Source organism: Tursiops truncatus, chromosome 2 (assembly GCF_011762595.2).
Source record: "Tursiops truncatus isolate mTurTru1 chromosome 2, mTurTru1.mat.Y, whole genome shotgun sequence".
In the NCBI taxonomy this organism is placed as follows: domain Eukaryota; kingdom Metazoa; phylum Chordata; class Mammalia; order Artiodactyla; family Delphinidae; genus Tursiops; species Tursiops truncatus.
In genome coordinates this window covers 141,092,163-141,116,705 of record NC_047035.1, presented here as the reverse complement: position 1 = coordinate 141,116,705, position 24,543 = coordinate 141,092,163, and the positions used below count along the sequence as shown (strand labels likewise).

Below are 24,543 nucleotides of genomic sequence, written 5' to 3'. Positions count from 1 at the left end.
AATGCTGACCCCAACCTTTGACCCCTACCCTGCCCCATCGTGGCCCATGCTGAGTTTATGATGCCTTTTGCCAACCTAGAACTTCCTGGCGCTCACACTGAGGTGGGAGTTCCCTCTCTCACCACAAGTAGTATATTACAGTCCTTCTATTTGACTGTCACAAAGGTGTCAATACCTTATGATCCTTTCTCTTTCAAAGAATATGAGACCCGTTCTTCTGGGACTGGGTCAAAGGACATTTGAGAGATAACCCTAGTGGCAAAAGTAATAGAAATGAACTCTGATGCAAAGTCCAGGGAGTGCCCTTCTGACATACCGAGTGTGTGTGTAACACCAAATTTTCCCAACTCCCTTTCCATAATTCTTTTCACCACACCATGTTAACAACAAAGACAACAATATAAACTAACATTTAAGGAGTACTTAGTATGTGCCAGGCACTGTTCCGAGTGCTTTAGATATATAATCTCATATATAATTTGGGGTGGAGGAATAGATTGTAGGTAATTGAAGCATCGTGGAATGGTTGAATTGGGAGGCAAGATTTGAAGGAACTGTTAAAAGAGTTTTTTCAGTAAGCTGAGCCAAGATATGAAAGGGGAAGGTGAAAACAGGACAGGGTTGACAGCATGTGTGGATGTGTGAGTAAGGAGTGGCAAAAAATAGATCAGGTAGCCAAGGGCAGGGAGATGTAGTAGCCCATCGGGATTTGAGGATGCTGAAATCAGGTGATCAAAGGAAGTTGATATTATCACCATTTGTGAATGGAGAGCCTTTCAATTTTCAGGTAAAATTAATGTATTCTATTTTGACATAGCAAATAGACCAGCTTTTGGGGCCACATTGATTAAAATAAAATACATCAGATTCTTTTAATGGTCTTAGTGATATTTCTAAAGGGTTACTTATTATCTGTTAAATATTTGACTAGAGCATTGTTCTGGAATAGCCATAGGAACAATCCTTTGCATAAAAGCGGAGGACCAAAAAAAAAAAAAAAGCGGAGGACCCAGTCTGAAAGCTCTGTCTGCAGTGAAAGCCACAAGCAATGCTTCATCCCTGGCAAAACTGTGTTGACAAGGTGGTCTGCATCCAACCTGGCTGCAAAACAGATGGGCTCTTAGCCAAGCACATTAGGAGATTCCCAATGACCAGTCAGAGGGAGCCTGTACGGGGATCCCATGTGCATGTGTCATTAAGTGTGACTTGGTACGGCAGGAGAGGCAGGCAGAAAATGTGTGCTGAGCAGTCAGGCCGAGGCTCAATTAAAAACCTGAAACCAAAGCCTAGACTGGGAGAAATCTCCACAGTATCGATATAACCAAACCCCCATCAAGTGTCCCTTCTTTGGACTCTGTCTTCAACCACTCTACTGGCTCCTTCTCCTAATAACAAACTCAAATTTCTCCAATCTTTAAAATCCAGCCAAATAATCACAACAGAACAACTCTCCTGGCATGCTTTTGGGCTATTCCTTCTCCACGGCTGGGAATGAGCTGTCTACACTTCCTGCTTCCACATGTTCACCTTTCATTCCCATCTCAAGCCACTGCTCTCCGGTTTCTTCTCATCACCATTTCAGTGACACAGTTCCCAACAAGGACACCAAATACTTCTCAATCACCAGATTAAATGGAGCCATCGCCTCCCTTATCTTAACTTGACCTCCCTGTGGCAGGTATCTGGACATCTCCCTCCTTCTGGAAATTCTTTAATTCTTTGGTTCCTACAGGACCACACTCCTCGTCTTCTTCTGCCTGACCCTTAAATGTTGGTGTTACCTGGCTCCATCCTCACCACCGCTTTTTACATTCTACACGGTCTCCTAGGAACCTCCCTCATGGTTTCAGCCACCACTTATCTACTGAAGTCACTCAAGTCTCTATGTTCTACCTTGACCACTCTCCCTACGCTGTGTATTCAGCTCTCCACTAAAGCATCTCTCTCTGGATACCCCGGGAAATCTCAACACACAAAACCACTCATGATCTCATCTCCAAATTGCCCATTGTTCATGGATTTCCTCATCTCAGTGAAAGTCAAAACTAATCATCCCGGGCTTCCCTGGTGGCGCAGTGGTTGAGAGTCCGCCTGCCGATGCAGGGGACCCGGGTTCGTGCCTCGGTCCAGGAAGATCCCACATGCCGCGGAGCGGCTGGGCCTGTGAGCCATGGCCGCTGAGCCTGCGCGTCCGGAGCCTGTGCTCCGCAACGGGAGAGGTCACAGCAGTGAAAGGCCCACGTACCGCAAAAAAAAACCAAACAACAAAAAACTAATCATCCCATTGCTTAAGCCAGAGACCAGGGAAGAGTTTTTGACTCCGCCTTCTTCCTTGCTACATACGTAGCTCAGTGAGTCAGCAAGGCCTGTCTCAGCCCTTGTCTTCTCTCTTCTGGAGACAGCCCCCCACCCGCCAGCTGAGCTCCTGCCTCCAGACTCTCACCCTCAAATCCACCTCCACCCAGGCCCCCAGAGTAATCTGTCTAAACCCAAACTATGATCGTGCCCCTCCCCTATTTAAAGTCCTCCCATGGCTTCCAACTGACCACCTTTCCCCTCTCATTTCTCTCCTCTCCCCTATCTCTAATTTGTGCCCAGAGGGAGGCGGGACCATGTGGGGAGAGCAGCCAACAGCTAGGGCTTTGGCAGCTGGTCAGAGGGATCTGGTTTTGGCATAAGAGGATATAGGAACCATTCACAGGTTCATGAGCAGGGCATGATGACATGATGACAGGTATACATGGCAGTCCTAGAGGTGGGAGACACATTAGCAGGCTGCTATAGACTGAATGTTTGTATCCTCCCAAAATTCATGTTAAATCCTAATGACCAAGGTATTTGGAAGTGGGACCTTTGGGAGGTGATTAGATCATGAGGATGGAGCCCTCATCAATGGGATTAGTGCTCTTGTAAAAGAGATCCCAGAGAGCTCCCTCACTCTCCTCCCCTTTACCCCTTACCCCATGTAAGGACGCAGAGAAAAGACTATTTTCTGTGAACCAGGAAGCATGCCCTCACCAGACAAATGAATTGTCTATGCCTTGATCTTGGACCTCCCAGTCTCCAGAACTGTGAGAAATAAATTTCTGTTGTTTATAAGTCACCCAGTCTACAGTATTTACAGTATTTTGTTATAGCAGCCCAAAGGCACTAAGACTTACACAGGCTCTTGCAACAGAGGCAAAAGGACCTAGACTAGTCTACAGTGAGAAAACAGGAAAAGGTGAACCTGTAGGACTGGTGAGGAAGGGTAAATATCTAAAAAGGAAAATCACCAGATGCAAGTAGTAAGGAGATGCATTAGTAGATAATGTTAAGCACTATTAAAGGAAACAATCCACAGGAAGCCTAGAGAATTTAAAGCGCCATTAGAGGAACACGAGCAGGGGTTAAAACACAACACACAATTCTACACAGCAAGTGAGGAAGGCAAATGCTGGGAGGAACTGTAGCTTCTATAAAAGGGGGAGAGGGCAAGAAAGCCTAGAAAAGGGGACAGACACAAACAAGGAGACAAGATGAGGACCACAGAAAGTCCGTTACGCTCAGGAGCTGCGTCAGCTGATCTCTTAAAGATGAGCTTCAGAATGATGAGAGAGGCAGCATTCATTGGGGAGATTCAAAAAAACTTTGTCCAAAATGTTGCCAGGACTGGAAATGAGTGACCCGCCAGAATAAGTCCCTTTCACAAAACTACAGGCCTATAAGGCCCACGCATGGAAAAGCATAACCGCTTCCGGACTTTGGAGTTATGGAGATCCGTGTTCGAATCCCGACTGTCCCCCTTGGCAAATGAGATAACCTCCGGTGACTCTGGTCAGCTTGCCCTGGGTGGGTCACACCGCATTGTGAAGGGCAGGCCTAGGGTGAGACCCCAACAAGGTCGCTGACTCCAGAGCGGTGCTTTTTCCAGCAGCCTGATGCTCTGGGCAGCGGGTCCCCTCGCGCGGCCGGCCCCCGGCCTGGAGCGCCTTTGTGCCCCACTCACCCGAGAGCACTCGCAGAAGCGGCCCGCGGCGGGGAGCCGGGAGGGAGACCAGTCAGCAGGAGGTGGCCGTGGGACTGGGGACGCCGGTGGGAGCGCCCCCGATGTGGCGCGGACTGGTGGGGAGGGGGGCGGCCAGGTGGTGATTGGCTGGGCTGCGGCTGGCAGCTCCGGGCCAAGAACAAAAGAGAGCGGGCGGCGGGCGGCCTCTGGAGTAGGCGCTCCCGCCCGCCCGGCGCGGGCTTCGGTGCTGGGGGAAGACGCACCCATCGCCCGCCCGCCGAGCAGCCGGGCTGGCGCGCTCGGTTTCTGCGCGAAAGCCGGCCGTGTACCTAGGAATTAACCGGCCGGCCCTGGAGGGGAGGGGTGGGGAGCGGGAAGTGGTGGTGGTGGGGGGGGGATGTTGAGCGCGCGCGAGAACAATAATAAGATCGTGTTTGCGGTCGCTGCCCGAGGAGGAATTCGGAGGAGGCGCGAGGCCCGGTGCTCGCGTCGCGCCCGGGAGCCCAGGAAAGAGGCCGCCGGCGGCGGCGGCGGCGGCGGCGGCATGAGGCAGGCGACGCGGCGCCTGTGAGCAGCGCGCGGCGGCGGCGGCGGCGGGGAACCTCAGCGCGGGGAGAGCCGAGCGGCCGGGGGCTCCCCTCCCCCGCTGCCGGGCGGTGATTTGCCGGGCCTGCTGCGCCCCCCGCCCACCCCTCGCCCCAGCTGCCGCCTCGCCGCTTCCCTTCGTCGGAGCGGCCGCTCGTCCGCCCGCCCGCCCGGCTCGAGGCCCGCGGGGAGCGCGGCGCAGTCTGTTGGCCCGCGGGGGGGCGGCCTCCCGGCATCTTCGCGGCGCCCAAGGACGACCAGGAAGGGGAGCGGCCGGGATGGCGCGTCCGCGGCCCCGCGAGTACAAGGCGGGCGACCTGGTCTTCGCCAAGATGAAGGGCTACCCGCACTGGCCGGCCCGGGTGAGTACGGCGGCCGCGCGCGGGCCCGCCCGCCCACCATTTTCCCCTTCATGATGGCGCGCCCGCCCCCTTTCCCCATCGCCTCAGCCCGGAGCGCGGAGCCCGCCGCGAGTGGCCGACTGCGGCCGGGGCTGAGGGCGCGGGCGGCGCTGCGCAGGGAGGACGGGGCCGCGCCGGAGGCGAGGGTTCCGGGCCGCGCCCGCACCCCGCGAGGGCCGCCATCCTTCCGCCCACTTTCGAAGGCGGCTCCGGCCCCGGCAGGCCCGCCGCTGCTTTCCTCCCGGAAAGCCGGTGGTGACCGGGAGCCCGCGCCGCCGGGGAGCGGGCCTGGAGTGGAGCCATCGCTCCGGGCAGGGTCGTTGGTAGACACCGCGGTCCCGGGCGAACGTCGGGGTACGTAGGGGAGCGTAGTGCAAATGGCTGTCGGAGAGCCGGCGGGTGCCCGCGGCGCAAATCCTGGAAAGGGGTAGTGGTCATTCAGAGCCAGCAGGAGCCTCTTGGCAGTCATTCATCCGTCTCTCGTTGCATCCTTCGCCTTCCAGACTTGTTGAGTTTTCCCGGAGCGCGATTCCAGGTGCCCCGCCAGCCCTATCCTTGTCCTGGGGTACGTGCATCCTTGGTGCCCATGGTTCTTTTAAACCGACACCAAATAGCCGGGAGCTTGCAGCTTGGCACTGGCTGGTGTGTCCTGTAAGCTCCTCGTGCCTTTTCACCTCCATGTTTATTTTAGGTCAGATCCCAGACCTTATCCTCGGCCTCCCACAACAGTCCACAATAGCGCTCTCTTTCTGTGTAGCAGGGTTTTCGCTGGGCTCTTTCTCTAGAAAGCATCTGCGTGTAATACATAACATTAAATTTTATTAGGTCCTTTGCTAACATGTGTGCTTTGTGTCTTAAAATAAATCCCTTTTACTTTTATTTTATAACAGTTGGCACTTAATTGCTTGAAATAAGAAACAGTGAAAAGGAGGGTCAAAGCATGTTGAAGATTATGTTAGTAAACTTGAGGAATAGAAGTAGACATGGGAAATAGTGGCATAAATATGAGTGCAGGCTCTAAATATGTTGTATTATATGCAAGTGAAGGTACTGAGATTCTCCCCTCCCCCAAATACACCCATTCACAAAAGGAAGTGACATCATGGGTGGCCAGACTGAAATTTAGTGAAGTTGAAGTAATGGATGGACATAATCACTTTTTTTGTTTTTAGTTTGTCATGATTGTAAAATGGAAAGAATACTGGGTCAGGAATTGGGGGACCCTGGCATCTGGTCTGGGCTCTGTTATGGGCTAATCATCTCAACTGTCTGAATATCCATTTCTGCAACTGTAAAATGATCATCTCTAGGATTCCTTCCAACACTAACAACCTCAGATGTCAAGGGGAAAAAACAGTCTTATTCAGATTTCGTTAGGCTGTGCAAATAACTTTTCTCCACATCTGAACTGTAGGTTTTCCTTAAGTAAGGCAAAGTTTTCATGGTGGAATAATGGGTTATTTTTCCTACTACAGTGCCATAATGTTTTGGGGCAAGATTTGTTACTTTAGGAGTCCTTTAGGGAACCCCTTGAGTATATTCATCAAGTAAGAAATAAACAGCTATAGGGCGCATATGTTTATACATAGTTAAAAGTGAATTGAAAGTTAGCATCACCAGTTGGTCATTTTCTTGTAACACAATGGCTTTCTTTAATCTTACCTCTGAAAAATACCTCCTGAGGGTCAAAAAGAAAATAGACTTAAAATTTCATTAACATGTTGCTTGCATATGTTGGCCACCTGTAGTAATTTTGAAACAAAAAAGTGCTGCAGAAGTAGTCATAGTTGTGTATTTGATTGTACATAAAATTCCTAGGAGTTATAATTCCAAACCAAGGCAAAATGGAAAATAGAATGAGGAAATAAAATCAATTACATTGTTAGATAAGATACAGTAAATACAGGGGGAAAAATGTGTGTCTGTTCACATTTAACGCGAGCTCCTCAAGGGAAGGCCCTAAGTCTCTCTAATTTTTAAAAAATATTTTATAGTGAGTGGCATGTTGTAATTTCCAAAGAAAGGTAAAGGTTAGAAAAAGAAGAAAGATATTTGAGTCCCTACTCTTTGTTACAGTTGAATGTGTCAGTGTTCTCGTTTTATTTTCATCCCAATTCTGTGAGATAGTATCCCCACTTTACACCTAGCTATAGCTTTGTAGATGATGATATTATCAAGTATGGGGAGGGAATCCTACTTATTTAAATTTCAAATATTATCCCTTGATATGAAGGCCAGCCATGTTGGGATTCTATCAATATATGGCCATAAGGAATGAAACATAGGAGGGAGAACATGGAGGAAACATTTCTTCAGGCTATGGGGAGGAGCTTTCTGATGGTCAGAGCTGGGCCACGTGGCATGGAGAAGTGACTTCTCTGCTGTAAAGAAGACATTTGTTTTGGTCCTAGGACTCCCCTTGTGAGGAATGTGAGCCTAGAGGATTCAGACATCTAGTAAATTTGATCAGGTTGGTTTCAGCTTTTGGCTGAGCTTCACACTCTGTGCCCAGGGTGTGTTCTGTAATCTAAGTTTCAGTTTACTAGTCTGTAAAATAGGGATAATTCTCACCTCACAGATTTAGTGTATGTAAAAGCACTAAGCAGCAGTACTTGAATGCTCCTATCTTTTTTGCTTTTTGAATTTCTAATTTTTCCCCTGTATCACTACACTATTTAAAATTTTCAGCTATTACATAGATTTGTTATTTGTCCAGCATTTTATCATGAAAAATTTCAAACATATAGAGAATTTTAAAAATTGTATAGTGAACAGCCATATATCTACCACCTAAATTCTGCACTTAACATTTTGTTATACTGTCTATATCACCTATTTGTTCACATATCCATCCCTCTATCCATACAGCAGTCCATCTTTTTTTAATGCATTTCAAAGTAAGTTGCAGATAATTTACTCCTAGACACTCCAGAATGTATTTCATTAACTAGAGATCAATATTTTTAATAGATTCTTTTTTTTCCTTTTGAGGTAAAATTTACATAGACTGAAACGCACTTACCTTAAATGTACCATTCAGTGAGTTGACAAATGTATACACTGGTGTAATGCTAGCCCCTACTGGGACAGAACAGTACCAGTACCCAAGAAAGTTCCCTTATGCCTCTTCCCAGTTGATTCTTGTCCTTCTCCCTTTTCAGATATATTATTTTAACATTAAATAGCAACTGGCTGTTTCTAATGGAGTATACTTGCTGTATATGACTTTAAAAATTAGAAGTTCATTTATGCCTAAGGATTAACTAGCTTAATACTAAAAAATACTTATGCTAAAACAAGAGTCTCCGAAGCTTTTTTTTTTAATTTTAAAAAAATATTTTATTTATTTTTTATTTTTGGCCGCATAGGGTCTTAGTTGCGGCATGCAGGATCTTTCACTGTGGCATGCGGGCTTCTCTCTAGTTCTTCTCTCCAGTTGTGGCGTGTGCGCAGGCCTAGTTGCCCCATGGCATGTGGGATCTTAGTTCCCTGACCAGGGATCGAACCCGAGTCCCCTACATTGGAAGGTGGATTCTTTACCACTGAACCACCAGGGAAGTCCCTCTGAAGGCTTTTGATTGTGTACCTTGTTGGTAAAGAAAAAAGAAAAATAGAGCATGCATCTCTAATATGTGTAAATTTACTTTAAAATTACATCTACATGTACTTTGTACTATTATATATATTATAAGATAAATACAAAAAAACTAATAGGGATGACAGATGATATAGATGATATTTTATGTTTTAAAATTCTTATTGGCAAAATGTCATTAATAGTACTAGATTAAGTTTATATTTTAAAAAGTACTAATTTTTGGAATTTTTTTGCCTCCTTGTGAGATCTGACTAGATTGTCACAGTTTTTATCTTTTAAAGAGATATTATAGAATAGAACTGTCAGCTTAGCCATTTCCTTGTTTGCTTGTGCTTACATTATTAGTGTCATCTTTGTAGGACTCCTTTAGCCACTTGTTCATTTAGCGAGAATTCTGTTAGAAGTAGATGTTCCATAATTCTACTCAACCAGGCACACACAAATGGCAATAAGTCACAGTATGCCTAAAGTGAATAAATATAATTATGTAAATAAGCACACTAGTGTTAATTGATGTATTGGATATTAGTAAAATTTACTTTTTAGGCGAAAGAATAAGAAACTAAGATAGAAGTTGTACTATTTTCTTCACAGACCCCCTAAAATCATCTTGTGTATCCCCCGAGGTGTGAACACTCTGCTTATGTTACCCCTACTCTAAAAAATGGAAAAACAAAAAACAATACAAAAACCAAAGTCTTAAAGCCCTTGTGTTTCAGTTAAAGAGCTTTTGAAAATACAACTTTATATGAGAACTCTCAAGCATCGTTAATAGGAGAGTAAATCGATATAACCACTTTAGAAAACTGGCCTGATCTACTGTAGTTAAACACACGCCTGCCTTGTGACTTGGCAGTCTGTTCTAGGCATATACCCAAGAGAATGAGTGTTTATGTCCACCAAAAGACTTGTACAGTAATGCTCATATATGGCGGCTTTATCCATAATAGCAGAAGACTGAAACAACCCAGATGTCCATCAATGCTAGAATGGATAAGCAAATTTGTAGTATGTTTGTATAGTGGAGTACTACCCAGCAATAAAAAGGGGCAGACTACTGATGCCCACAAAAATATGGATAAATCTCAAAAATACAAGGTTGAGTGAAAAAAAAGCCAGACACAAGACAGTACATTCTGTATGATCCCATGATGTTCAAAAACAGGCAAAGCTGATCAATGGTGACCAGTTTGTGGTAGGTGGAGGTGGTGGGGGGGTTACTGACTGGTAGGAGGCACTGGAAATGTTCTGTATCTTGATGTGGGTTTGTACGTATGTAAAAATTTATCAGGCTTGCACTTGGGGATTTATGTACTATTATGTATATAATGCTTCAATTTGCGTATATAATGCCTCAATTTTAAAAACACACACTTTGTATGAGGTGGGGAAAAAGAAGAATCTAATACTCCAAGTTTCTTCATGGATTCAATTTCACCATTCTTAGCTTTCAGCGAGAAATTTTTTCCTTTAAGGCTTCAGTCCTACAAAGTTGCATCTTCCTTTGACTATTTTAGAAGCTTCATTTACTACTTCACAGCTTTCTCTTGAGGCTTCTTTGTAGTTCTGGATTCTGCCTCTGTCTTTTGCTTAACTCTACTAGAGTCTTTCTATTCCTTTCATGCTAAATCATTCATTGCTCATCATATTTTTGATCTAGCTCTCCACCTCTCACTTGTTAAAACTTAAGAATAAAGCATTTGACTTACCCCTCTATGACAGTTCAAAGATCTGAACTCTTATTGAACTTTTATTGAGTACCTACCGTATGTAAGGCACTGTACTAGGTGTATTTTTTCGTTTTTCTACCAACAGATTAAATTTGCAGCAATTTAAAAACATTGTAATTGAATAAAGTGTTTCCCTATCCTGTATTAATGTAAATACTGGTTGGGAATCCTCAGTTTCTGACCCATAGCACTTTCCTTTTTTTTTTTTTTTTGCCTTTGACAGTAAACTGCTAGACTGTGAACCTTTATTTCTGCAGACCAGGCTACATATTTTCAGAGAATCAGTTGACACTTAAATTCTTTTTAATCTCGACATAAAGTAAGATGTTTATAATCTTTATTACTTTGTCCCGAGTCCACAGAAATGCATCATTGGTTCATTCCTCAGGTAGAGTGGCACAGGCTCACTCAACCTTTCTCCAAGAGACTATATTCACATTGCCAGTTTGAGACTGGCAAACTGTCTCATTTTCTTCAGCTTAACCCTGGGAGCAAACAGGCAACTTAAACTCAATACCAACATTTACATTTTCCGTCAGCCAGGTGCATCTGTGTATGTGGCATATCCCCTTTGAAATGCCCTAATGACTACTTGTTGCCCCATGATTTGAAGAATATTAATTCTCTTAATTCCACTATATGAGGTTGTGTTTGATTCTTTTGGAAAATGATGGTTTAAAATGATATATGACTGTTGAAAATGTCTATTAGCATTAGAAAAACATTATAGACTAATAAGTATAGTAGAGCAAGAGCCCAAATATTCCTGTTTACTAGAGAAATATCTTCTATTGCAGAAGAGCCTCCAGATGTCTGATCAAAATATAGTCCACTTAATACGGTTGTTAGTCCACTGCAAAAAGATTTCTTAATCATTTCAAGCAGTACTGAAAGCATGGTCTGTGGACTGTTACCTGTCAGTGACAAGATAGATATAGAAATTGAGAACAAGAGTTTAGAAATTTTTTTAGCAATTTGATAGAGTAACTTTTTGTTTGTGAATCTGATTTAAAATTGAGGTTTGTATGCCTTTTAATTTTAATTTTCTAATAATTCATCTTTAATCTATTTTATTAAAATGTCTGTAACTAATTAGATTTTTTTTAATTGCTCCTTCACCACAGAATAGAAGTACTGACTATATAGGATCCTTAACAGTCAGTAGTGTTCCTTGCACCGAAAACAATTTGCTCATACTGTAAACTGTTTAAACTATGCTTATTTAAAAGAGAGAATGGACTGACCTTCATGTTATATATTAATTTCAGCTGTGTAACAGAGTTACAGTTATTACACAAGTAATAATGTCACTGTAGAAAGATTAACATCCTAGACATAATTACAAGCATCATGAATATCCACCTATATGTTTAGGTACATAATTTTTGTAATATATATACATTTTGCAACCTTTTTTCCCCACTAAACACTGTATCTTTAGAAGACTTTCAATGGCAATGAATATGTTTTTATAACATTATTTGTAATAGCCATCTGGTAATTTATGGCGTGGACTTATTTTTATAAATTATAACTACTTGCTATTATAAGACATTTATTTTATTTCCAGTTTTATACTATAAAAGAATACTCTGAGAAACATTCTTTTGGCTTAATTGTTATTTCCTTAGGACAAGTCTCTGGAAATTATATTTCTGAGTCAAGGGGCATGTGCATGTTTTAAAGCTTTGTATTACAAAGATTTAACTATCTTATCTTACCCACTACCAGAATAAGAGAATACTTGTTTTCTCACATATTCATTAAAAGTGGATGATTCAAACTTTTAAAAATCTTTCTCAATTTAATAAGCACAAATATTTAATAGAATTAATTTCTTTGGTTACAAGTTAGGCAGAATATATGTATCATATATGACATTCTATCAATAATGTATATGTGTCTTGATTATCAAGTTAGAATGAGTATATATAATAACACTACTATGAGGTAGATATCCCCATAAGAGAACCAAGACTTAGCTTAAGAAATTCACCTAAAGACAACTTAATTGTCTTAATCCCCGACTATTAAGAATGCCACAAGAACATAAGAAATGTGATATCAGATTAGGTAAAGGACTAAAGAAGCATTTGGCAGTATGTAAAAAGAACATACATGTATGTGTGTTTGTAGGGCTACAAGTTTCTGTGAAGCTGGAAATCTTCAGTCAGAGAACATTTACTATTGTAACATTTATTATATTATCTTTAGTCTATATCTCTTTGAAAGTCCTTTGACACAGGGCAATATAAAAATAAGTATTAGCTGTGCATTTAAAGAAAGCAGAGACCCGTTAAAATCAATTCTGAATGAGTAGCATGATGTTGACTTAGTGTAAGTTCTAAAACCTTTATGTGTGAGAGAACACATCTACTTTGAACATCAAGTAGGGTAGTTATGAGAGTTACTGGTTCAGTAGAGCCTAGAAGCTAAATCATAAGAACTACTACTACTAGCCTGTGTAACTTCTTGCCAGTTTACTGCATTCCCAATCTCTGTAACAGCATTTTTCTATGTACAGTATATCACTGCCATTTGTATATGTAATCTCCTTTCAGCTGATTAAAATGGAGGTAGTAATTGAATTTTTCTACTATATCTTCTTACTTGATAAGAATTTGCTGTAGTCAGTCAGGTAAGTACCATCTGTAGGGTCACAGAGAGCCACCTAGAGGTTAAAAAGAGTGAAATAATCCAATGATTGGTGAGCTCAGACATTTAGAGTGACATCCTCCAGATTTCTGAGCAAGACTTCCTGCCATGTCCGGAAAGACAACTAGACCAGGAGTTAAAAGATAAGCACCTCATTCTACCACTCTCTTGGTTTGTTAGGTTTGGGCATCTTTTTTTTATTACAAATCTCTTTGTAAAACAGGGAGAGTGATAATTCTTAGTCTCACCCTTTTTCCTAGTAATCAAATGTGAAAATATACATGAAGAAAGTGTTTGCTAATTAAGTACCTAATAATTAACCTCCTAGAAACACCGGACCTAGTAAAGTCTCAGTAAGTGTTTTTGTGGTTTGGCAAGTGTGTCTTTCAGCAGTTTCCTTGTGACTTTATAATAGTGAGTTGGCTTTAGGCTCTGGGAGTTGTAGGGACTTCCCATTAATATTACCCCTCCAGATTTATGAGTGTGATGAGCCATCTCTAGAGGGTCCACATAGCTTCAGGATTTGGGGGCAAACTAAGCTGGACTTCGTTGGCAGTTAAATGGTGCCTATGAATCAACTACTCCTCCCACTTGATCACTGAAACTCAAGCTCTGAGTGGATTCCCTAAGCCTGATTATAGAGTCTCGAAGGCTCTCCAGAAGTGGACTGGGTAGTTCTTACTAACATATTAGTAACTTCTTAGTTTCTATCAAAATATGTTTAAGACGAGAGTTGTTGTAAGTGATGGGTTCATTTAGGTTCAGTACTGGTTAGCAAATATAAAAATGAGTTTCACAGAGATTGAAAAACTTTTATGTAGGGAAAAATGTCAAAAAATAAACCCATGCCTTTAGAGCTTTTCTTCCTTTTTGTCACTGAAGTAGACTTTTGTACTAATGGCATCTTTAATTTTGGAGGAAATGCATATTTAGAGGGAGCAGTGTTATGAATTCTCAGTTCATTTTTTTTTTGGAGTTAGCATATGTTAAATGGATTGAAAATTAATTCCCTCAAGACTTCTGTTTGACTTTCAAAATGAGACCAGCTATTTTCAAACAAGGCATAACTGTTCTTATCTCCTTCACTGGACTGCTACATGAGGATTAAGTCAATAATTTTGAAAAAGTATTTAGACCTTGGAAATGAGTCATGGTTGCTGATTGATTCTGTTGCAGTCTAGTCTAGTGGCTTTCAGACTTTTTTTGGCTGTAACTGACAATAGGAAATAAATATTAATTTCATACACACACACTAGAAAAAGACTTTCACCACATCATACTATATGTGATGCATCCTGATGTTTTTATATTTCATTTTGTATAAAATCAGGTTGTAACCCACAAAATCAATTTCACTACCTGTAGTTTGAAAAGTACTGGTCTGGTCTGTTAGGCCAAAGGGAAATTAATCTATGTGAGTTATATATGTTTATATAGAACAGTAGTTGGATTTTTGAGATGAGTTAATAGTCCTGAGCTTTTTATTCTGCTGTAGCCATAGTCCTACATGGAGGTCACATGAACATAAGAAATGAAAGTTATGTTAGGACACTTAACCACCCTGGCCATTGTTTTACTTGATCTCCAAAGGTATACAGATCAAATATTTCTACTCTCATTTTCCTTCTATTCTTTGAACTGCAAATATACCTACTACTTTCTTAGCTTTCTCTATGAAGCTAATTATAGTTTCATACATATGGCTTGTTGAGGGTAATAAGCTTCATACATTTGCTAACTAGTTAGTGATAAACACTGACTATCTAGTGTTCCCTGGCTGATAATATTGAGGTTCTGGGGTTTTCTTGGGTTTTTGAGACTAGACTGTAGAGGTATCAGGCTATCTATGACTGGGATTGATATGGGCTTTTGTTAAGTCCAGAAAACCTATAGGTGGGGTAGGTTTGTGGTACCCTCTGAGGTGGATGTAAAGTCATGGGACTACCACATTTCTAATGGTTCTGTATTTTCTTTACAATCACTTTTGTCCAATCAAAAAGATTTCCTTGCTACTATTTAGATAACAGCAATCTTAGAAGAGACAATCTAATATTGATGATAGTAAGACACTTCAATTTCTGAAAAAGATATATTTCTGAAAAGTTACAGTAAGCACAGTTTTATATCTCACATCTGGCTGACTGACTCACGCAAAATAAGTACACTTCTATTGGAAAATAGCCCCACTATACTAAGTGGAAGTATCTGGAAACAAAAGGGTTAGGTTAATCTTTTGTGTTAAGTCAGGTATTCAAGAACTCTCGTGGTTTTCCGCTCAGCTTTTTGTCACTGCTGTTGTTCACCGGCCCTGTCTAGTGCTAGGTGGGGTGGTGGGTGAAGGACAGAGCCTTTGATAGAGTTATGAAATTTGATGGTCTCCATTGTTCATTTTTAATAAGCTCCTTGTCTGGGGCAAATATTTATTTAACTACAAGGGATCAGGTAACCCAGAACAAATGTGTCCCTTGTTTTTAATATTGTCATAAAAGCAAATTACAGAAGTAGGGCAGCTCAGCAAGAGCGGGCGGTTAGAGAAGTTTGTTGAAGTGAAATAGAGATGATGGTGATTGAAGACCCCTCCTTTGCGCCACTAAAATTGCTTCTCATTCAGTATTGTAAAATCCAACTACTGTGACCTCTCCGTTTCCTCTGGGTATCCCAGCTACCTCCTGGCTTCACTCCTTCCTTGTCCAAATTAGACCTACATGATTACTTGAACTGCTCTCACCCCATGCACACTTTCATGCATTCACCCTACAAACTCCTGCTGAGACCAACTAGACATAATCACAAAGGCATGCAGACTGGGGCTGCTCCAGGATTAATTTCGTTAGGTCCTCAACACTGCTTATCACTCCTTTTACTTGACCTGGGTCAGTTCCTTGTCTATCCTCCTCAGGTGTTAGTAGATATTTTTACTACCCTCTTCCAACTCAACCTCTTTCCCCTTATTTTCAGCAAATTATTTTACTTTCATATTTTATATGTTCATTTTCAAGGTGCAATGGAAGAGCAGGAGCTTTATGTGCAGATAAAGCCGTGTCTGCTGTCTCTATCCCTCAACAGATGAATGACCTTGGGTACCTAATCTCTTGGCTTTGATGGACTGTAAAATGGAGACAATAATGCCTTCTTTTCAGGGTTATTTCAAGGATTTTAAACATAAAGAATCTGAAGTTTTGTGGGGTTTTTTGTTTTTTTTTTTTTAAGAATCTGAAGTTTAACGGATGATCAAAAAATGTTTTTTTCCCTCTCCATCGCCTCTTCCCCATCCTCCTTACTAAGACCCTCCCCTTCTTGCTTGACCCCACCCTTTTCCTTTCTTCATTCAACATTCAGCAAATATTGATATTTTTGAGTGTTTGCTATGTCCCAAACACTAACACCCTCATAGATGCTAGGGGTAGAGAGGTAACCTAAACAAAGTTTTGTTCTCATAGACTTGAAGTCATCAGCCTCTTCCCCTCCACTGACTTTCTCTCTACAGACTAGAAAGAATAATCTCTCCTATCTTCCAGGCACTGCTCTCTCTGCTTTCCTTGGTAGCCATGCTTCTTTAAATAACTGACCTTACTGTCTCTTTCTCACCCCTCTCCCAGAAGTCACCATCACCTGCCAATTAATAGAATTCATTTCAATCCTAATTGTTGCCTCTGTGGAAATTAACACTGCTATTAAAAAATTCTCTTCTCTTGACTTCCCTCCTGTGTTTCTTTTGAAAGATTCTTCTGCTTCTCTAACCATACCTGTACAGGTTCTTCTTTGGCTTCAAGCCACCATTCTTCTAAATTTCTGTTTCAGGCCCAGACTTAACTATTGTGAGCTTCAAATCCATACATCCGTTTACCTACTAGACAGCTCCATCTAGCTGTCCCTCAGGTACCGCAAATTCATCATCAAAAGTAATCTAGCCACCCCTCCCAACCCAAGTATTCCTGTTTTACTTAAAGATTACTATTTAGCCAGTCACCCCCAAAAACAAAGACCTCAAATTATCCTAGATGCTCCTTATTCTTTGCCTCTAACATCTTATTGATCACCTAATGATGTCAAGATGGGCTGTGCAAATGGAGGCCTGGTGGTAGTTCTGATAGAGAAAAATACTGTGAAATTTGATTCATTATACAGCCCAGGGCAGCGTAAGAGTGCTAAACACAAAAGAACCTGAGGCGTATTCATGTTGTAAACAGGATGTAATTCCAACAAAACAGTATGACATTAAATTATTAATTTAGATTTTTTGGTGTCATTTTATTTCTACTTAATAATATATAAATTTATCTTGGTTTTATAATGTATTGTTATAATAGTACTGTTATATTTGTGCACATTTCAGAACATGATAAAAATTTTTTTTTTTTTTTTTTTTTTTTTGCGGTACTTGGGCCTCTCACTGTCGTGGCCTCTCCCGTTGCGGAGCACAGGCCCCGGACGCGCAGGCTCAGCGGCCATGGCTCACAGGACCAGCCGCTCCGCAGCATGTGGGATCTTCCCGGACCGGGGCACGAACCCGCGTCCCCTGCATCGGCAGGCGGACTCTCAACCACTGCGCCACCAGGGAAGCCCCATGATAAAATTTTATGACAGCTGGGGTCCACATCATGTTGATATATTCCTTTTTTTAAAATTCATTTTATTGAAGTATAGTTGATTTATAATGTGTTAATTACTATACAGCAAAGTGATTCAGTTATACCTATATATACATACTTTTTCATATTCTTTTCCATTATGGTTTATCACAGGATCTTGAATATAGTTCCCTGTGTAGGACCTTGTTGTTTATCCATTCTATGTACAATAATTTGCATCTGCTAACCTCAAACTCCCAATCCATCCCTCCCTAGCCCCCCTCCCCCTTGGCAACCACAAGTCTGTTCTCTAGGACTGTGAGTCTGTTTCTGTGTTGTAGGTAAGTTCATGTGTCATATTTTAAATTACACATATAAGTGATATCATATGGTATTTTATCTGACTTGCTTAGCATGATGACTTACTGAGCATGATAATCTCTAGGTCCATCCATGTTGCTGCAAATGGCATTATTTCATTCCATTTTATGGCTGAGTAATGCTTCATTCTCTATATATACCACATCTTCTTTATCCATTCATCTGTCAATGGGCATTTAGGTTGTTTCTATGTTTTGGCTATTGTAAATAGTGCTGCAGTGAACATTGGGGTGCATGTATCTTTTTTTTTTTTCTTTTTCCCGGTACGCGGGCCTCTCACTGTTGTGGCCTCTCCTGTTGCGGAGCACAGGCTCCGGACGCGCAGGCTCAGCTGCCATGGCTTACGGGCCCAGCCGCTCCGCGGCATGTGGGATCTTCCCAGACCGGGGCACGAACCCGTGTCCCCTGCATCGGCAGGCGGACTCTCAACCACTGCGCCACCAGGGAAGCCCGTATGTATCTTTTTGAATTACAGTTTTCTCTAGATATATGCCCAGGAATGGGATTGCAGGATCATGTGGCAACTCTATTTTTAGTTTTTTAAGGAACCCCCATACTGTTTTCCATTGATGTATTCTTTTATTCTTATTCTTCTAAGAATTATCAAGAATGGAAGTTAAATTTTGTCAAAGTTAAATTTTGTCAAATTGTAATAGTTTTGTAAGTTTTCTCTTTTGGCCTTGTTATTAATTATATATTTTAAATATTAAATTGTACTTGTATACCTGGAATACACCTTACTTTGTTTCAGTACAGTAACCCCCCCTTATCCATGGGGATACATTACAGTACCCCCAGTGGATGCCTGAAATTGCAGATAATACTGAGCCCTGTGTATACGTTTTTTTCCTATACCTATGTACACATGATAGAGTTTAATTTATAAATTAGGCATGGTAAAATATTAAATAAATAATAAAATAAAACAGTTATATCAATACACTGTAATAAAAGTTACGTGAATGTGGTCTCTCTCAAAATACCTTATTGTATAAATTTAATGCCTTTTCCATCTTAACTAAACACTTACAATGCACTATGGCCATAACTTTTGCAGTTTGGAGTGCAACAGCAAAACTAGCATGAATTTCTTTTTCCTTCACAATTTCATGGATAGAATATTCTTTCATACAGTAGATCTTAGCAACTTCAACAAATGGTATTTTTTCTCTCCTTATTAAGTCGAGAACTTTCACCTTTTCACTTAATGAAAGCACTTCACAGCTTCTCTTTGGCATATGCAAATTGCCAGCATCACTACTCTTACGCTTTGCAGCCCTCATTAAGTAAAATCAAGGCTACTTGAACACAAGCACTGCAATACTGCAACAGTTGATCTGATAACTGAGATAGCTACTAAGTTATTAACAGGTAGGATATGCTGGACAAAGGGATAATTCATGTCCCACTCCAGGATGGCTTGAGATTTCCTAACACTACTGAGAATGACGTGCAATTTAAAACTTATGAATTGTTTATTTCTGGAATTTTCCATTAAATATTTTTGGACCATGGTTGATCACAGGTAACTGAAACCACAGAAAATGAAACTGCAGATAATGGGGGACTATTGTACATACATTTCTCTTTTTTTGAGATATAATTTAGGTAACATAAAATTCACCTGTTTAAGTTATACAGTTCAGTAGTTTTTATTATATTCACAATGCCGTAAAACGATTGCTAATTCTAGAACATTTTTATCACCCCAAAAGGAAATGCATACCCATTAAGCAGTCTGTCATCATCCATCCTTACCCCCAATCCATGACAATCACTAATTTACTTTGTTTCTAAGAATTTGCTTATTCTGGATATTTCATTTGGAGGTATCATAGAATATATGGCCAATTGGACTTCCCTGGTGGTGGACTTCCCTGGTGGTGCACTGGCAGGTGGATTCTTAACCACACAGGTTCGAGCCCTGGTCCGGGAAGATCCCACATGCCATGGAGCAACTAAGCCCATGCACCACAACTACTGAGCCTGCGCTCTAGAGCCCGCATGCCACAACTACTGAGCCCACGTGCCACAGTTACTGAAGCCCACGCACCTAGAACCCATGCTCCACAGCAAGAGAAGCCACTGCAGTGAGAAGCCTGCGCACTGCAATGAAGAGTAGCCCCTGCTCGCCACAACTAGAGAAAGCCCGCGCACAGCAATGAAGACCAAACATAGCCATCCATAAATAAATAAATAAATAAATAAATAAATTTTATTATTTTTTTTGCAGTACACGGGCCTCTCACTGCTGTGGCCTCTCCCGTTGTGGAGTACAGGCTCCGGACATGCAGGCTCAGCGGCCATGGCTCACTGGCCCAGCCACTCCACGGCACGAACCCGTGTCCCCTGCATCGGCAGGCGGACCCTCAACCACTGCGCCACCAGGGAAGCCCAAATAAATTTATTTTTAAAAAAAGAATATATGGCCAATTATGTCTGGCTTCTTTAATTTAACATAATATTTTCAAAGTTTATCCATGTTGTAGCATGTATCAGTAGTTTATCCCTTTTATTTATTGTTTATTTAATATTCATTTATTTATTTGGTTGTGCCAGGTCTTAGTTGCAGCAGGTGTGCCCCTTAGTTGCGGCTCGCTAGCTCCTTAGTTGTGGCATGCGAATTCTTAGTTGCGGCATGCGTGTAGGATCCAGTTCCCCGATGAGAGATCAAACCCAGGCCTCCTGCATTGGGAGCACGGATCCCCAACCACTGTGCCACCAGGGCAGTCCCAGTAGTTTATTCCTTTTAATGTCTGAATAACATTCCATAGGTACTCCACATTTTGTTTATCTGTTCATCAGTTGATGGGTATTTGGGTCATTTCCACTTTGGGCTGTTATAAATAATGCTGCGATGAACATATGTGTACAATTTTTTATGTGGATTTAATGTTTTCAGTCTCTTGGGTATGTACTTAGGAATGGAATTGCTGGGTCACATGGTAACTCTTTGTTTAACCCTTTGAGAAATTCCCAGCCTCTTTTCCAAAACTGTTATACCATTTTACATTTCATATAGCCTAATGACCTTGACTAGAACCTCCAGTACAATGTTGAATAGAAGTGGTCAAAGTGGACATCCTTGTCTTGTTCCTTATCTTATGCAGGAAATTTTAGTCTTCCACAATTAAGTATGACGTTAGCTGTGGGTTTTTCATAGATGCCCTTTATCAGGTTGAGGGTGTTTCCTTGTATTCCTAGTTTGTTGAATGTTTTTATCATGGAAGGATGTTGGATTTTGTCAGATGCTTTTCCCACATCTATTGAGATAACCATGTGATGTTTTGTCTTTTGTTCTATTAATATGGTGTATTATATTGATTGATTTTTGTGTGTTAAACCAACCTCACATTCTTGGAATAAAACTTCTTGGTCATGGTGCATAATTCTTTTTATACATTGCTGGATTCTGTTTGCTAATAAGAAATAGAATCCCTGACACATGACGGTTGAACTTATAATTTTTCGACTTCATGATGGTACAAAAGTGATACACATTCAGTAGAAACCACACTTCAAGTTTTGAATTTTGATCTTTTCTCAGGCTAGCGATATGCAGTAAGATACTTTCTCCTGATGCTGGGCAGTGGCAGTGAGCCGTAGCTCCCAGTCAGCCACACTGTCACTAGGGTAAACAGCCAGTACACTTAGAACCATTCTGTATCCATACAACCATTCTGTATTTCACTTTCAGAATGGTATTCCATAAATTACATGAGATGCTCAACATTTATTATAAAATAGGCTTTGTGTTAGATCGTTTTGCCCAACTGTATGTTAAGTGTTCTGAGCACATTTAAAGTAGGCTAGGCTAAGCTATGATACTCTGTATGTTAGGTGTATTAAATGCATTTCTGTCTTAATGATAATTTCAGTTTATGATGGGTTTATTGGGATGTAACTCCATCATAAGTTGAGGAAGATCTATATTTTTGTTGTAGATTTTTGCATCTGTAGTCATAAGTGATACTGATCTATAGTTCTGTTTTCTTGTGATGTCTGTTTCTGGGATCCTGGTATCAGAGTAATACAGTCCTCAAAAAATGAGTTGGGGAGTGTTCCCTCCTCTTCTGTTTTTTGAAAGAGTTTGTGAAGGATTGGTATTAATTCTTTAAATGTTTGGTATGATTCACCAGTGAAGCTATCTGGAGCTGAGCTTTTCTTTGTGGGTGTTTTTTTTTATTTTAAACAGCTTTATTGAGATTTAACTGACATGAAATATTGTGTAAATTTAAGGTGTACAATGTGTTGATTTGATACACTTACACATAATAAAGTGATTACGCTAGTAGGGTTAGTTAGCACTTCAGTCACCTCACATAATTACCATTTCTTTTGTAGTGAGAACTTTTAAGATTTACTCTCAGCAACTTTCAAGTCTATACAGTATTGTTAATTATAATCACCATGCTGTATGTTAGATCCCCAAAACTTATTCATCTTATATAACTGGAAGTTTGTATCCTTTGACCAACATCTCCCAATTTCCCCTACCCTCCAGTCCCTAGCAACCATCATTCTACTCTTGTTTCTATGAGTTGCGCTTTTTTAGATTCTTTGTGGTAGTTTTTTTTAAATTATTTATGGTATTTTTTTATAATTCAATCTCCTATTATAGCTCTACTCACATTTTCTATTTCTTCTTCAGTGGGTTTCAATAGTTTGTGCCTTCCTAGGAATTTGTTCATTTTATCTAGGTTATCTAATTTGTTGGCATACAGTTACCCATACTATTCCCTGATAGTCTTTTTTATTTCTGTAAGGTCAGTAGTAATGTTCTCTTTTCATTCCTGATTTTAGTAATTTGAATCTTCTCTCTTTTTTCTTAGTCATTCTAGCCTAAGATTTGTCAATTTTATTGATCTTGTCAAAGAACTAACTTTTGGTGTCATTGATTTCCTGTATTTTTCTATTGTCTATTTTACTTATTTCCACTCTAATCTGTATTTTTTTCTTCCTTTTATTTGCTTTAAGTTGGTGCTATTCTTTTTCCAGTTTCTGAAGGTAGAAGGTTAGGTTATTGATTTGTGATCTTCCTTTTTTTTTCTTTAAATTACATGAATGAATCAACAGTTTAAATTTTATTTATTAATTTATTTATTTTTGGCTGTGTTGGGTCTTCGTTTCTGTGTGAGGGCTTTCTCTAGTTGCGGCGAGCGGGGGCCACTCCTCATCGCGGTGCGCTGGCCTCTCACTATCGCGGCCTCTCTTGTTGCGGAGCACAGACTCCGGACGCACAGGCTCAGTAGTTGTGGTTCACGGGCCCAGTTGCTCCGCGGCATGTGGGATCTTCCCAGACCATGGCTCGAACCCATGTCCCCTGCATTGGCAGACAGATTCTCAACCACTGCGCCACCAGGGAAGCCCCATGATCTTCCTTTTTAATATAGGTGTACATAGCTATAAATTTCTCTCTAAACATTGCTTTCACTGCATCCCATAAGTGTTGGTATATTATGTTTATGTTTTCATTCATCTACAAGTAATTTTAATTTTCCTTGTGATTTTTCCTTTGCCAATTGTGTATTTAGTAGTGTGCTAATTTCTATATATTTGTGAATTTCCCAAATTTCCTTTTATTAGTAATGTCTAATTTCATTACCTTGTGGTCAGAGGACATACTTTGTATGACTTCAGTCCTTTTAAATTCATTGAAGCATGTTTTATGACCTAATGTATGTTCTATTCTGGAGAACACTCCATGTACACTTGAGAAGAATGCGTATTCTGCTGCTATTCAGTGAAGTGTTCTATAGATGTCTGTTAGGTCTAGTTAGTTTATAGTGTGTTCTGTTTCCTTTTTGATCTTCTGTCTAGTTTAGTTGTTCTATCCGTTATTTAGAGTGAGGTATTGAAGTCTCCATCTATTATTGTTGAATTGCCTATTCTCCTTTCAGTTCTGTCTGTTGTAGTAAGTCTTTTGTCTGATTTCTTTCGCAGCTTTGCTGATTTGGTAAAATGTGTGGTAAGCTTTCCAAGTTTTAGATGCCCTAAAATAATTTCTATTTTTAAAAAAATTATTTTTGTTTATTTATTTTTGGCTGCATTGGGTCCTCACTGCTACATGTGCGCTTTCTCTAGTTGTGGCGAGCGGGGGCTACTCTTTGTCGCAGTGTGCGGGCTTCTCATTGCGGTGGGTTCTCTTGTTGCAGAGCACGGGCTCTAGGCACACGGGCTTCAGTAGTTGCAGCATGCGGGCTCAGTAACTGTGGCACATGGGCTTAGCTGCTCTGCAGCATGTGGGATCTTTCCGGACCAGGGTTCAAACCCGTGTCCCCTGTGTTGGCAGGCGGATTCTTAACCACTGCGCCACCAGGGAAGTCCCTAAAATAATTTCTGTTAAGCAAGCAAGTCTATTTCCAAGACTTGAAAGACCTTAAAGCCACTTCAGGCCTGGAAACTTTTTGAGGGTTTTTTCGGGCATCTTTTAAATCAATTTCATGGTTATTGGTTTATTCACATATTACACTCTTCTTGAGTCAATTCTACCATTTTTATTTTCCTAGAAAAGTGTCTATTTCATAGATATAGTAAACCTTCTAGTGTAGATTTTATATATATATATATCATTCTACTATAATTTTTAGTCTCAGTCACTATAGTTACATCTCATTACTAATTTTATATATTT

General features: G+C 40.9%; 1 protein-coding gene across 3 annotated transcripts in view; it reads left to right on the top strand.

Annotated features, from left to right (window-relative positions):
* The first annotated feature begins 4,713 nt into the window (after window positions 1-4,713).
* Window positions 4,714-24,543, top strand: part of HDGFL3 (HDGF like 3) — a 74,800-nt gene continuing 54,970 nt past the window's right edge. For all 3 annotated transcript variants that reach the window (XM_019945887.3, XM_073801448.1, XM_019945886.3), the window contains exon 1: window positions 4,714-4,935. In XM_019945887.3, coding sequence (XP_019801446.1) covers window positions 4,852-4,935 — 84 coding nt within the window. In that variant the 5' untranslated portion in view covers window positions 4,714-4,851. The remainder of the gene's footprint in view (window positions 4,936-24,543) is intronic.